This window comes from Rhinolophus sinicus, linkage group LG10 (genome assembly GCF_036562045.2).
Source record: "Rhinolophus sinicus isolate RSC01 linkage group LG10, ASM3656204v1, whole genome shotgun sequence".
NCBI classification, from domain to species: domain Eukaryota; kingdom Metazoa; phylum Chordata; class Mammalia; order Chiroptera; family Rhinolophidae; genus Rhinolophus; species Rhinolophus sinicus.
This window is the reverse complement of record NC_133759.1, coordinates 103,422,700-103,438,354: the sequence shown is the minus strand read 5'-3', so window position 1 is coordinate 103,438,354 and position 15,655 is coordinate 103,422,700. Positions and strand designations below refer to the sequence as shown.

The following is a 15,655-nucleotide window of genomic DNA, read 5'->3' as shown; positions in this document are numbered from 1 at the left end:
CAGTGGCCACAGCTCGATGGCGCTGGGCACTCACTCCGAGGGCCTCTGCCCTTCCCTCTTGCGTGACTCTTGCTCCTCAAGAATCAGGTCCGAGTGCACCAACCCGCGTTTTCAGGCCTCATTCGCTTTCCAGTGTGTTCACCCTCGACACCCTGCCTGTTCCGGAGGGCTGGTCTGCTCAGACGGCACACATGCAACGCGAGCGTCGTGGCCTCTTTGGCTTTGCTCAGAGGTCCTCACACCTGCAGCGTCTGAGTCCTAGTCTTTCATCAGAGCCTATTCAAGACCCAGTTCCTCAGGAAGCCTTCCCAGATGGCCGTGCCCAGTCCCTTCTGAATGGAGTAGCCCTTAGTATGCGCGACCACAGATCGGGGCCACTCCTCTGCACCCGGCCTTGGGCTCCGCTCACTTCCCACGACAGCGCCCTCCAGCGGCGAAGAGCACAAGTGACAGCGTCTCCCAGAACAGGTTGTGGGTACCGGTTCTAGCTCCTACTAGCTGGGCTGTCTTTGGTTAGTGACCTTTCTGAGCCTCGTTTTCCTTACCTGTACAATGAGAAAAATCATGGTGAAAGGATTGTTCTACGTGCTGCATGAAACGATATGCACATGAAGGCGTCCGCCACAGGCCTGGCACATGCCAAACACTCAGGAGAGAAGGTGTGGCAGTGGCGTTGCTTCAAGAGTATGGGTATGCCCTGTCTTTTCCAACTGTGAGCTCCACAAGTGCCAAGGTTCTTGTCTTCCATGTATTTGGATCTCTCATGCCATTATCATCACAATGGCTTGACTAGGAGCTGGGCTCCAGATAATATTTATTGATCACCATATTGTTAGAAAAATTCTCCAGTTGTTTCAAGAGGTCTCAGACTTTTCTTTCCTCTCTGCCCCAAGCTCCCTGGTGGCATTTCTCCTAAGTGCCCAGCTCAGCTGGCTCAAAAAAGTCAGAGGGACTTTTGCAAAACACATGGCTCCCTTTTCCGTGGCGAAGAGGTGAAGTGATTTTTGACCAGGAATTTCATATTTTGAAATCATAGGACAATAGAAGATTAGAGCTGGAATAAATTTAAGGGTTATCTGATCCAACTCCCTTATTTCATAGATGTAAACAGTGAAATCCAGTCAAAGCCATATTGCTAGTGGGTGTAACCAGAATTTAGTTATTTCCAAGTAGCACTTAAAAAATTATAAAAGTAATACACACATGATAAAAAAAATTAATTGGTAGAAAAGATTAAATAATAAAAGTTATTTTCTATCCAATCTTGGACCCTCATCTAATTTCCCAGAAGAAAATCTTACCAATTTCCTGGATATCCTTCCAAAAATGTTTTATGTATAAACAAATATATGTATAGACATCTTTTTAAATAATCTGCTGTACTTTGCTACTTTTTCTCATCAATCTATGTTGTAGATGTTTCCATATTAGCATATACAGATCTGCTGCGTTCTCTTTTATTGCTACATGGCATTCTGCTATAAAGATGTACTTTCATTTTAACCAATTCCCTATTTGTAGGTATTTAGCTTGACTCCAGCTTTTTTCTCTTTAGCATCAGTGCTGTAATCGACATCCTTGTTTATACAACTTTATGCATGAGATGACAATATAGTATATACATTTCTAGAGTTGCAATTGTGAAGATGCAGAGTCTATGCAGATTTTGTTGTTCTTTATTATCTTTGTTGTTTGTTTTCATAGATACTGTTGTGTTCCCTTCCAGGATTCCAATCCAGTCACCAGTTCCATTATTACAGGCAAGTTACCCTATGTCTTGGAGTGGCAGTTTCCTCATCTGGAAAGTGAGGCTAATGGTATCTAAAGGGGGTAGTTACAAGGACTAAATGAGGAAGTCTCTATCTGGTAAACTCCTACTCAGTCTTGTGATCTCAGTTCAAAAATCACTTCCTGGGAAGCCTTCCTAACTTACTAAGATTCAAGTAGATCCACCCATTATTAACCCTCATTACACCCTGTTCACAGCATTTAGGACATATTTTAATGAGAACTAACTTTTTTTCTGTCTCCTCTACTGGATGCAAGTAAGCACCATGCAGGCAAGAATCTCATCTTTTATTCACTCTTGTATAACTAGTGTCTAGCATTGTGTCTCAGGAAATATTTGTTGAATGAGTTCATTCATGAGTCCCACACTCTACAGGCATTGTTAAATCCTTCTGAGAAACTCTGACATTTGTATTATTATTCCTCCCATTTTAGAGATCAGGAAATTGAGGCCCAGAGAGGTTAACTAACTTGCTCAGGGTCACACAGCTAAAGAATGGTGAAGCTGGCGTCTGAATCCAAGTTAATCTCATTCCAGAACTTGTATTCTTTATTCACTCTGTTCTTGTGCTGAAATCACTTTTCTTTTCCTTTCTCAGTTTCCTTTTGCTTTCGTGTTGGTTAAGGTTTTCACTGGTTCATCTGATGTTTTACGGTCTTTACAGTAGAAAGAGCAAGGATTTTTGATCCTACAAGATTCTTTCTCAATGGCCTAGAATCATTATTTACTCCAGATTCCAACTGAAAAGAAAAAAAGCGCCCAGCCCTGGGTGTTGCTGAAATGCAATCAGTGTGCCCTCCTCTGAGTGACAAAGGCACAGCCCCCATAACCACTCGGGGACAGATGCTGTTGATTCTGGAAGTTTCCACTTATGGACTCAGCTTAGGGACATTAGGGGATAGAGGTTGTCTGGGGCCCTCAAGCTGAAGCAGGGAGGGCCAAAGAAGCCTTTCCCAAGCCTGTGACCGACCATCTGTCTGCGGGGGGGGGGGGGGGGGGGGGGGCGTCCCACAGTGAGCCTCCCTGCAGGCAGTGCTGTGGGCTCCTCAAGGCTTCCGTGAGTGGTCCTTTCTTTCCGCACCTTTTTTTTTTTTTTAACCATTACCGGTTACATTTCCTATTACAAAGACCAAGCCTGCCCTCACTCATCCACTAAGGGCTGGGACTATCCTGGAAGCTTTTCATTTCACACGGTCTCCAGCACAGGTTAAGAAATGACCCCATGACCCCATAGTGGTCTGGTGCCCAGAACCAGATCCAGAAATGCCTCCAGGCCAAGGCTGGAATGATCAATCTCAGAGGCAATCAGAGCTTCCCAAGTAGAGAGAACGACCTTAGCAGCAATCACAGCTGCCTAAGGCAGAAACAATTTTCCTGGAGCCAAAGAGCACATCCGAGGTATAACCACTGAATCCTGGGCCAATCAGAGTTTCCAACAGGGAGAGCCTAATCTGACAGCCAATCATTGTAAAGCTCTCTATCCCAGGGCCAGCAAGAGCTAACAAGGGCAGCAGTGCTTCTGGAGCTAAATAGAGCTGTCTCCTAGATTTGAAAGGCACAGTACGGAAGAGTGGAAAGAGATTGGGCTTTGCAGATAAGCCTGAATCCCAGCAGCCCCAATGAGTAGATGACTTTTAACAGGAAAGTCAACCACTTTCCTGAAGCTCAGTTTATTCACCAGTAAAATGGGTATATCCCAACCTAACAGGGTTAGAATAAGAATCAAAATGTCCTAAGTAGATGCCTAAGAAAGGTTAATCACTTTCTTCAAAAGCCTGGCTGCTAGAAGATGGATTTCAACAGCCCGATTTACTATCAAAACTACCTGGTCATTGAGGGCAGGGCTATGTTCTGCTGTGCTTCTGAATCCCTCAAAGCACATTGCAATAGCCTGGACTCATGAAAATTACTCTTAAACAAAAATCCTTGCCGAGTTGAATTCCAAATCCTCTCTTGGTCTTCCCTGACCATGCAAATGGAGGTGCGTGCCAGGGCCCCGCATCCTGAATAGGGCCGGGAAATGTAAATTAGTTTAGCCCCAAGCAGGAAACATCATTTTTGTAATTTCCAGGTCTTGTCCCCCACAGAGTGACAGCACAGAGCTTCTTGCTTTCTGCCCTGTGAATGAGTCATAAAGCCACAGTTCCAGAAAGGACATTAGGGATAATGCCATCGCACCTGCCCTTCCTCTGGACAGCGGCTGCCGCCCTGCTCACTGATGGATGCTGTTCCTGCCGACATTAAATGCATAATTAATGAAACCGTAAGAAGAAAACAAGGCGTGTTCCAGGCAGGGTACAGAGAACAAATCCATTCTCGCTTGGGGTGAGGAGAACACGGGGTGAGGAGAACACAGATAAGGTTGAAAAATGATCCTGTTCTTGAGCGCTTTTCAATAAATATCTATGGAAGTCTCATTAGAAAAAGGGACATTTCATTTTGTGATGTTGGCTACTTTCCTGGGTTTACAAAATCTTGTGGGTATGACAGCCCTCGGCAATGTGGTGGGGACCAGAAAGATGCCTCCCTACTTCCTGTTTACCAGGGACTGACATATGAGCTCCCAGACCTGACATATTTAGGACCATCTTCATCATCAAAATGGTAACAATTAGTATAATTACGATGAACTAATATTAAATAGCTACTATGTTCCTGGCACTGTTCCAAGAACATTATGTAAATTAATTCACTTAATCCTCTCAACAATCTAATGAGATTGCTACTATTAGTGTCATAATTTGATATCGAAGAAATTGAGGCACAGGGAGGTCAAGTAATTTGCCTAAAGTCACACAGCTCATAAGCTTGAACACTCCATGTATGAAACGCCCACTTCTCTGGCATCTCTCAGATGCAGATTTGCTTTCAGGAAAATAGGCTAAAACCTAAAAGAATGGCCTGAAGGACTGAAGCTAAACTTCTTTTGGAAAGTACTCCTTCAGACCACGGGGGCAGAGGGAGAGCCAGAGTCAGGAAACCAGGTCCCAGGCTTTCATTGCCACTGCCCACAGAAAGAGAGGAACAAACCACTCAGCAGTTTTATGGCCCAAACACTGCCTTGCCACTGGCCCCTAGGTGTGTCGTTCCCAGCTGCCCCTCCAAAGAGCAATGGCTTCCTCAGCTTCCCTGAACGTCCTCGGAACCAGAGCCTGTGGGCATCTGGGCCGCGTTGGAAGGGGATCAAACACTTCTACCGATTCAAACAGGCAACGTGACATGTTTCGTTTCCCCGTCAAAGATTTATAACCCAGGCCCTGCCAGGCAGTGAACCCACGGTGGAGTGAAACTCCATATGTGGACGGGGCATCTGCGGGCTTTGTGCCAGCCACCACTGTGCTTTAGTTCCAGCTCTGCACTGACACGCTGTGTGACTTCAGGCCATCTACTTATCGCCTTGGAGTCTTAGTTCCTACATCTTTCCAGCAGGAAGCTAATAGTAACAGTCACTGTAAGGCCTGAGAAAGGAATGCCCACAAAATGCTTCTCATGGGATGAACACACATCGGCCATCAAGAAATGGCAGCTACTCTTTTATCTTCATTATCGTTATAGTTCAATTGCCTGATTTAAATGCAAGGGAGTGGGCGAGAATCTTATTCAAAGATAATGTGTATTAAATACTTATAGGCGAGTGCTCTCCAGCAGAGTGGATCTCGGAGGGCTTAACCCAGGCAACCCCTTCCCAAAGAGGCCTACTGTGTGCCCTGAACAGAGCAGAGTCTGTAAGACACTCTTGGCACTCAGGAAGCTTACGTTCTACTGGAGGAAAGAGAGAAAATGTGCATGTCGGCCAATAAGATAACATTTAGTGCTTTAAAGAGACTACAGCAGGCTAAGTGGTGATACGTAATGACCGTGGGGTTGGTGGGGGGGCCCTCAGACAGGAGTCAGGCAGGGGAGGCCTCTCTGAGGAAGAAGTATTTGCAAGGAAACTGGTGGGACCTTACAGAATTCCTCCAGCCAGCACCTTGGCACATTCCAGTTCTGGAAAACCTTACGAAGCACAAAGGGGACATGTGAGCATTTTACAGATGAGTCCACTGAGGCCTGGATGCAGGGCAGGCCACCCCCAAGGTGCTCAGCTGGACAGAGGCCAAGGCCCCAGCAGGGCCTGAAGCCCAGGTGAGCTGGCAGAAACCACCATCGCCCCAGTTCATTCCCTAAGCTCACACTGCAAGAGATCCTGGGGATCAAGGACTTCCGCAGAGGGTGCTCCCCTTTGGGAGGCCTTCTCTCACAATTCCAGCCAGACGTAGCAGTCTGGACTTTTCCACAGGGCTTTGGAGAGTTGGTTTTTCTTGCCGGGGTCTTGAGCAGAAGCATCATCCTGTTTGCCCCAGGGAAATGCTTTGAGGACACATATCTCACAGAGGCCCCGTGTCTGGTCTGAGCACTAAAAGTGACTTCTGGAGGTATCAGGAAGTCACAGAGATGTACATGAGAGCTATGTTTTTCAGCGTCTACGAGTGGCTTCCTAGACGCCAGTGAATAAAGTAAGAAAATGTCATCCATTTTTAAAAGGTGGCACCCCCTCTGCAAGTCTGCTCTTTAGCACAAGATTCATTATGCAGTCACATTTGCATATGCTGCTCAGTTAATGACTAGTCAAGGGCCGGTTCCAAACCCTGAGTACTTCCCTCCCTGCCCACACCCCTGTGTGGAAGCCCCCAGAGACCCGGGCATATCTGTGTGTGCTTTGAGGTTTGCCTGATGGAGAATCAGCCCTGCCAGGGCACCCAAGCCCCCAACAGGGCTTCCTACTCACCTGGAACTCAAAGTTCGTGTGTTCCAGAAACTTCTGGTTCATGATTTCTGCAAACTTGTTGATAGCTCTCAGGAAGACTCTGGAAGAGGGGAGAAGATCACCGGACCACGTGAGCATGCTGCCTCAGGCATCCCTCCCCTCCCACATGCCCCAGACCAAGAGCCTTCAGGGAGGGTCCCAAACACTCAAGGGACAGGTCAGCTGACCACATTGTAACACCTGCTCATACCACAGACATGGGGCCATGTTCACCTTGCAAGATTCAAGGACCATCTGTTTGACTTTCTTTGGAAAATGTATACGATTTTGTTTAAACGATTACTTGCTTAGGGCAGAAAATTCATGCCATCCATAAAGATAGAGAAACTGCCCCTCCCTAAACAAATAAACAAAAAGCACACCACCAAATCCTACCATCTAGAGACCACCATCATTGACATTTTGAAGAACCTAATTTCAAAGGTCTCCCTAGACTATATGCACAAACGATATGTTACAGATACCGTTTTGATAAATGGGGTTAAACAATAAATGCTGCTTCACAGTCTGTTTTTGTACTCAGCAATAGCGTCTGTGTTCCTTTCATGCCAGTGAACTCAGATATATCATCCCTTTTACACTGGAAAGCATTCCATTGTTTGGATGCATAACAGTTTATTTAATGAGACTTTTATTGATGGACCTTTCTGTTGTCCCACAGCCATTTTGTTATAAGCAGTGATCACTCTTCTCTGTGTACCATGCACCTCCTACATGCATCTCTTCTCCAGTCTTCTCCCCGAAACGGTAATACCGATCAAATGTTATGCACATTTAACATTCTGGCGCCTGTTGTCAAATTGTGTTTCTTCTTAAATGTCTTCCCGTCCATCTTTTCCTCTCCTTCCTCTGGCCAAGTCCTACTGACTAATCTTGCAGTCTCCTGTCTGTCGCGCCGCCAACCTCAAGAGCCCCTGGCCTTACAGGACAGGTCCAAACATGTCAATCACCCACGTGATCGGCTCCCTGCTATTCACAGGCGAAGCCCAGACTCTGTCTTTTCACAGTCAGTGCCCTGCATGATTGGACCCCAATCTTCTTCTCCAGACTCGTTTCTCACTATTTTCCTGTGCTTCTGGTTGTTTTCGGAGTACATGGCCCTGCTCTTCCTTTGTTGAATACCCCTCTCCTTCTAATCTCTTTTAGGGCAGGGTGTGCTGTATCTTTGTGTTCCCCAAAGGCTATTCATTGCAACTTCCGTTCCCAGCATTCGTAATGGTGTAGGATGATTGATTTGTCTGACTCAGTAATGTGTCTCCTGCACTAGATTGTACTTTCCTTGAAATCAGAGGCTCCCGCCGTGATCTCATCTATTCTCCAATCTACATGCCTTTGACTCCCAAGTGTATATGTCTTCATCCCGGGCCTCTCCCTGAGCTCTAGCTTACATTCCGGCTCTCTGCTCTATAGCGTCACTTGGATGACTAACAGGCATCTCAATCAATACATGTCAAAACTCAACTCTCCTTACCTGCCCTTTCTGTCGCCTCCCCATCCAACTAAGGCCAATTCCATTCTTCTAATTGTTAGAGGGGGTGGGGGGAAATTTGGTAGCATCTTGGACTTTTCTTTCTCCCACATCCTACGCCTGGCCTGTCAGCAAATCCTCTTAACATGACTTTAAAAACATGTCCAGAATTCGCTACTTCTCATGGTCCCACTACCTGAACTAAGCCACCATCATTCTCTCCTGGATGTTTGCAGTCACTTCCCAACTGTGGCCAAATCTCCATTGTGTGTGTAAAACCTTCGAGGGCAGTGGCCAGCTCGTACCTGTAATTTTGCCTATAATTTTTGATGAACATGGCCAATTAGCAATTTCTCTATTGAGTGGCTGACCCAGGCAAAATGCCTGTTTGGCCTACCTGAGACTCAACAGGAAGCCAGCCAGTAAAGGAAGTGTTTAGTTAAAGGTTATTGCTGTGGGTAAGAACTGGGACTCCATTCTGCTGAAGAACCTCTGAGAGACTGTACAGAACACACCTGCACATCCGATGTGTCCCCTCCCAGGGGGAGGAAGCTGGGCTATTTACCCATGAATGCCAGCCCCTCACTGGTTAGAAGTTGCTCTTACATGGACAATAAGTCCCTTTTAGCACTTCTGGCCTGCCCTGCAGGTGGCTGAGTGCTCTCCTGCAGCCAGAGAAAGCCCAGGGAATGAAATAAGTAGGACGCTCTCGGGACGCATGGGAAATGTCCACGAAAGCAGCAAGTATTTTGAGTGGGCCAAGAGCGTAGGTAAGGCTTCTATGGCACCTGCAATATCTGACATTACTCGTAAGGAACTCTGGGCTACTTGTTCCTTAAACACTTAAATGTTGAACAAAGATGGCATGCATCCTGGTATTGGGATCACAAGATTCGTACACACACACACACACACAATTGGATGTGATTTCTGGCTTGGCCACTTCCCCTCTGTGTGGGTTGGGGACGTGTTAATATCACCTTTGACGTCTCAGTTTCCTTGCTTGTTGAAACAGCAGCAATGTAACCCCTTTCCTAGGGTCACTGCAGCATGTAATGGTGAATACACGGTAAGCCCTGAGCACAGCGCTTGATACATGGGGATAATAGTAACGTGGCAGCTAGGGCCACTTTGGGCTGCTTCGTTTTTCTTCCAAAGGCAGGGACTGACAGCAAAATGAACAGTCAGAGGACAGGGAGCAGCCAGCAACCCGTTCTGAAGCAGGCAGGGCCATGTGCAGACAGGAAATAAAAGACCCACAAAAATCTGCCACCCTGTCAGGCTGCCAGAAAGTGAGATTTCTCTGGTTTTGCTCTTCTGTCATGTGCTACTATACTTTTGAAGAAACATGTGTATCTTTTTCCTTGAAGATCTGTATCTGATTCCCAGATGGAAATGCATCGCGTGGCTGTCATATTATGTATAAACATTTTGGACTCTCTAATATGATACCAGCATGAGGAATTTTGTAATTCTCAGCAGCAACAAACCTGTCAGTAGTTTCAACAACAGTCATTGTTTTGATTGTTGGCCCAAACTTGTCTCCAGCTCTCAAAGGCCAGTGCGACTACCAGAAATTGGTCAGCCCCCAGCGCTGATGGTGGAAATTGGTGGCAGATAGGGGCTGGGGGACAGTAAATCAAGTTTCCTCTCTCTCTCTCTCTCTCTCTCTCTCTCTCTCTCTCTCTCTCTCTCTGGATTCTTCTGCAGCCAGCCTCTGGGAATCAGAACATCACTTAAGTGTGGTTTCCCATGTTTGGGTTTAACAAAGTAGGTCTTTTGTCTTCTCCTTTTTCTTCTTTAAAAAAACAAATCGTACTTAAAGTCTAGCACTAATATGATGAAGAGGGTTAAGAATGAAAACACATTCAACTCTTGCTGCTACTTTCAACAATGAACTTGAACTGCTGACAACAAAATTCATCATCACATCTCAACCCAAACTCCCTGCTTCTCATCTGTGAAGCGTACGTAGCAGGCTCTATAAGGTCGATCACAATCACAGCCCCAGCGACCGGGAGCGAGCCAGGCTCCATGCTTAGTACTTTGCATGGATTTCTTCTTTTTTCCTTTTTTAAATTCTCACACTAATTCCTGAGTTAGATATTGTTTCCATTTTAGAGCTGTGAGTAAGTTTCCCAAAAACCCAGCCAGTACATGTGGAACCGGGATTTAAAGAAAGGTATGCTAGCTTTAGAACGTCAGTATTTAAGCACCACACTGCTCTGTCCATAAGGAAATCTCTGTAATTCTGTTCAACACAAGTTGTGATCTCACTTTATTAATAACAGCAATGACAGAAGATTCCTAATTATCATTCCTATACCCTGTGCTACATGCTCTGCAGACATTATTTAATTCCACAAACGGAGGTAGGTGCTATTACTACATCCACTTAACAGAAGAGGAAACTGAGCACTGGAAAGATCAAATAATTTCCCCACATTCACACAGCTAAAAAGCAGCAGAGTCAGACCCAATCTCAGGTTTCTCTTTCTCTGAAGCCTTTGCAATGAACCAGAAAGACATACGGGCTCCCTGGAGGCCAGCTTGCCCGCGTGCCCGCGATGCACAGAGCCTTTTCACACTATCCCTACTGCCTGCTGCCCTGCCCACAGCTATTGGGTGTGTGCAGGGCCAACACTCGACTCGGGCAGTCTTCCGTGGGGAGCCAGCAGCCTAAGGGTGATCTTCTGGGTACCCAGTGAGGGCACCCAGACCTGGAGAGGAGTAGATCAAAGCCCTGTAGGCAGTCCCAAAGCAGAAAAAGCAGGGAGAGTGCAGTGAACCGGGCTCTGAGTGGAAGCCGTGAGCAGGTGATTCTGTGAGGAAGCGGACGTCGTATGCAAGAGCGTCAGCTGCTGTGAGTAGGAAGAAGCTGGCAGAAAGGGGAGCCAACCCTGAAGCTGGCACCTGAAAACCGCTCCCCAAGCAGCCTCACCGCAGCCCCTGGACCCGCTGCCCAGCTCCCTGCTCCCCGCCGTGGAGCAGAACAAATCCTGTTACTGGAGGCAACCGAGAGTCTGTCTGTTTTGTCTCCCGAGCAGGCCTCAATGCACCACAAACAGGAGTCCTGGGGCTGCATGCAGGAATGGGAGGGGCACGCAGAGCCGGAGGAGCAAGCCTGTTCCAGGTCAAATGCCCACTCTGTGCTGTGGCCTGGAGCTGGCAGCTTGAGTGCTGGGCGTCTTAGCTGCCCCAACTGCGGAGATTAAACGAGATTGCGGTGTAGGGAGCCGGTGGCCCAGGGCCTGCACACACAGGCGTCCTCAGCAAATGGCAGTGGTGGTCCTTAACTGCCCGGCCACCTTGGAGCTCTGGCAGGAGGATCTGAGGCTGAAAACAGCCGGATGTGACAACCATCCCACACCCACAGTTTGTACGATGTGAATGGAAGAGGAAACAGAAGGTGGGCGTGTGCTTTTGGTGAGAATGCCCAAGGGAAGGAGAAGGTCTCTCTGAATCCCATTTCCCATGCTGGCTCACGGCACGTTCCGGGATTCTGCTGGTCAAAACTTAAAGATGGAAATAAAAGAGCTGGCCAGGAGAAAGGAGTTCTTATCCCTCCCCTTGAGGCAGTGAGAAATCCATCCTCCCAGAGCCTCTAAGCTGCTTTCCTCACAACCATGCACCAAGAGTTAGAGTGACTCAGCAGATTCCAGTTGAGTGTCAGGGCATGGCTCACCCCAAGTGCCCCTGACGCTTCGCTTCTCAAGTAATCTGGGATTCCAGTTAGGGATGCAAAGCTCCTGGAATCTGGAATCCTGTGACCAGCTGGGCGTCAGGGTTAGGTGTGCTGTTCTGGCTAAAGAACCCACACTGACTGGAGGAGGTGGGGTCTACATAAAGGTGTAGGCACTGCAAATTCATGTAGGTCAGAAGAAGGGGAGGTGGGCACCCATGACTTGTCAGCACTGATGGAGCTGCCATAGCATTGCTGGGCACGGCCCTGCTCAACTTCCTAGGGTCAGCTATTGTGACCTCCTAATTATGGGCCTATTGTGAGCTTAGGACAATGTCAGACCTTGAAATAAGTCGTTGATAAAGGTAGACGAGATCCAGCCCAGATTTGTCTCTGCTGTGAAACATTTTGGGTATTCCCAGACCATAGGAATGTGAAAATAAAAATAATAGCTAATACTTATGAAATACTTGCTATATGTCAAACCCTGTTCTGAGTACTTTATATATATTATTTCATTTCATTTAGTTCCTCACACAAATCTTTTGTGATAGGTATATTAGTAGCCCCATTTAACAGCAAGACAAACTGAGTCAGAGTGATTAAGCAACGTTATCCAGGGTCACAGAACTAACTGGTGGAGGCAGGATTTGAACCCGGGCAGTGGTAAACCCTCACTGCTCTGGGCATTCTCTGTGTTCTGAACTCACTACAGTGGCTGCAGCACGTGGTCATAGCACCCTGGGCATATGCACCGTCTCACCAACTAGACTGTAAGCCCCCTGCCTTCCGGGACAAAGGAGTAAATGGGTCTTTCCACTCCCCAGGGTCCCGAATGTCTAGGACACTCTATAAATATGTGTTGGTTGATTCCATTTAGAGAAGCTTTAGGGCTGTGTATAAATTCCCAAGTCCCCTCAAAATGCTGGACTTCCCAATTAAGGTGTAGATGGAAGAGAAAAGAGGTTCCGAGGATAATTTTGTTGATTTACAATATTATAAAGAACTTGATCACTTAAAAATTAACCATGTCATGTAAATACATCTTACTGAATGCTGCATCTTACCAAAAAGAAAAATGCTCTAACAGACGGTATTTCTTGCAGTAGACATGTCACTATGTCTGCATACACAAACAGCACCCCGCTGAGGAGACATTCAAATCTGGAAAATGCCATTCCCTCTTCCAACAAGCAGATGAATTATATATGATGAATACATACATACATACATAAATCATAAGTGATAATAGAGAAATTATGGAAACAGATAAATTATAACTATATGTAAATAATAGGGCAGGAAGGGAGGAAGGAGGAAGGGAGTAATGGAGGAAAGGAAGAAGGAAGGAAGGAAGGAAGGAAGGAAGGGAAGGCAGTTGTAATGTACAGACTAACCAACATAGGAAGTTTGCCTTGGCCACATGAATGAATGGAGCTCAGGCTGCCACAGTTTTCACAACGGTGATCTGAGGAATACTGATCTGGTGGTCCATGATCTGTTTGTCCAATCTATGTTGAAATCTTTCCCTAACAAGATGCATGACCTTGAGCAAGTTACCTTTTTGGGCTTCTTTCAACTACCTGAGACCATATATGCGCAGTTGGCACCTATGCACAATGCACTTAATGTACAAGCCTCACTAGTTTACAGGCTAAAGGAGTAGAGATTAAGAACATGGGCTCTGATTGCACGGCCCCTCTGTTTTCTTATTAGCAGTGCAACACTGAGTGAGTTACTCATCTATTCTGTGCCTCAGTTTCCTCATAGATGAAAGGTGGATCATAATAGTTCTTCATCATAAAGTTGTTGTGAAGAGTAAAGAAGCCAATATGTGCAAAGTATTCACAGCAGAGGTGGAGATGGGTACTTAACACGTTAGCTATTATAACATGGCACAAGATGCAGAAACAGTGAGAAAACTTCAAGCGCTCTATACATGCAGTAAGGGAGCACTGTGGCCGGAAGATGAAGGAATCTATTAACTAATCGATGTGCCCACAAGGAGAAAAACAGGCATCTTTTCTGGGTGACGATAGGTACATGCTTCTCTGGTCCAAGGCTAAGTTTGTTGTCTGCACCTGGAGATGGCAAGGCTTCCGTTTAGCGAGTTCTTCTGAGGTACCAGCACTGTGCTAAGGAGATTCCAAGAGAGTAAATGACTTCCCAAGAAAGAGAAGGTGGCAGAACTAAGAAGTCTGACACTCAGGCTGTGTCTCTGAGCCCAACTGTTTTATTTTTTAATGTAGAGACATAGTACTGAGCTGATCCTTAACAGATACAAATGTTGCTCTTTTGAAGGCAGTTCCACTTTCTTAGGTCCCTTAGAAAATTACATCCTAATTTCCTAGGGTTGAAGAAACAAGGCTTATTGTATCTTCTCTGGGGGCCTGTCCGCCCAAGAAAGTAAAGTCCGCACATAGCGAGCTGGTACTTCAGGAGGGGACATTTCTCCAAAGCGCCTCACTGCATTTCCTCAAGGATGACTGTCACTAGTCAGATGTGGGGGCTGGCCTAGTCGGGCTGCAGCCTCTCTGGTTCACGTCCCCCGGACACTGCCTCAGATGCCTGCGCACTGATGAGACTCTCCTCTACACAACGATTCCCCCAGCGCCTCGTTTGTGTTGGGAGGAGCTAACCATCGCCTTCCAGTTTCACGTGACCCAAGCCTAGTGAAACAGCACATTTATGCTCCTGGCCACAGAGGTTTCTTGTTGGGCTTCTGTATCTCAAGCCAGGCTTTTGAAGATCAACCTGGGACTTCTGCTGCACCTATTGAAGAAGAGGCTTTTTCTTTCTGTTGTTGTCGCTAATCCAGTAAGACATGTATCTGGGACTTCCAGAGCCCATCTTCCTCACCTCAATGAGAGCATCTGCCTGAGAACGATGCCAACAGAGAAGACAGCAGAAGTAGAGACACAGATTTCCTATAACACTGTTCGAGCAGCTAGGTACATCCATGCCTGAAGCCATAATTCCGGGATCTTTCAGTAGTCCGAGCCAATAAATTCTCTTTTTGCTTAGGCAAATTTGAATTAGATTTCTTTCAACTCCTAATCAATCAGTGCCCACTGGATACACAGACTCGTTATACACATTTATGAATGTCAGGCTCTGTGCCAGGAGCTGGAAACACAGAGACAAACTGGACACAGTGCGTGTCCTCAAGAAGCCCATTCTCTAGAGGCAGAAGCAATCGTCTGAGGAGATAACTAGGGTAAGTGTTATCAATGGGTGCGCGTGGAAACACAGAGGGGAAACATATTCTCCTACCATGCGAGAATCTTAGAAGGATCCGCAAAGGAGAAATTACACGGTCAAGAATTGGAAGGGCGCTTTTATGTTGCGTTTGAGGGGAGTGGAGTCACAGTGTTTGCAAAGTCACAGATGTACGAAATGGTAGCTAACACTGCGTAGTTGAAAGCATCTCAAGGACAGAGTAGGTCATGTAATTTGGCAGAACCCCCAGACATTGCCGAGGAGCTGACAGACAGTGAAAGGACTCAGACACAGTGTAGGAGCTGGTTCCTACCATAGCACAAGATGGCTGAGCAGCGACATACGCAATGACCAGCCAGTTACACACTGTTGAGCTCAGTGCACAATATAAACGTGAGTCTCCTTGTTGAAAAATGATTTAGAATCTCAAGATGGTGACCCCAGGGCATTCAACCAAGCACGGGAACCTTTAGAGTGCAGGGACTGAGGCAGCTGGCCCTGACATAAAGGCTAGGGAGGGACCTGCCTCTGACCCACAACATGGTCGGGGCTAATTTCCCACCAACACTTTAATCATTGCAAAAGCCAGTCTCCCCTCTCTGTGATATGAACAGAGCATCAGGGCAAGGTGAGCCCAGACTGGGCTGATTTTCTTCCTCCTACCAGGCTCTGATACATGGACAAGTACTT

At 46.6% G+C, this 15,655-nt stretch overlaps 1 protein-coding gene across 1 annotated transcript in view; it reads right to left on the bottom strand.

Annotated features, from left to right (window-relative positions):
- Positions 1 to 15,655, bottom strand: part of DOCK2 (dedicator of cytokinesis 2) — a 362,053-nt gene that overhangs the window by 66,881 nt on the left and 279,517 nt on the right. The window contains exon 30 of the mRNA XM_019741000.2: positions 6,558 to 6,636. Coding sequence (XP_019596559.2) covers positions 6,558 to 6,636 — 79 coding nt within the window. The remainder of the gene's footprint in view (positions 1 to 6,557; positions 6,637 to 15,655) is intronic.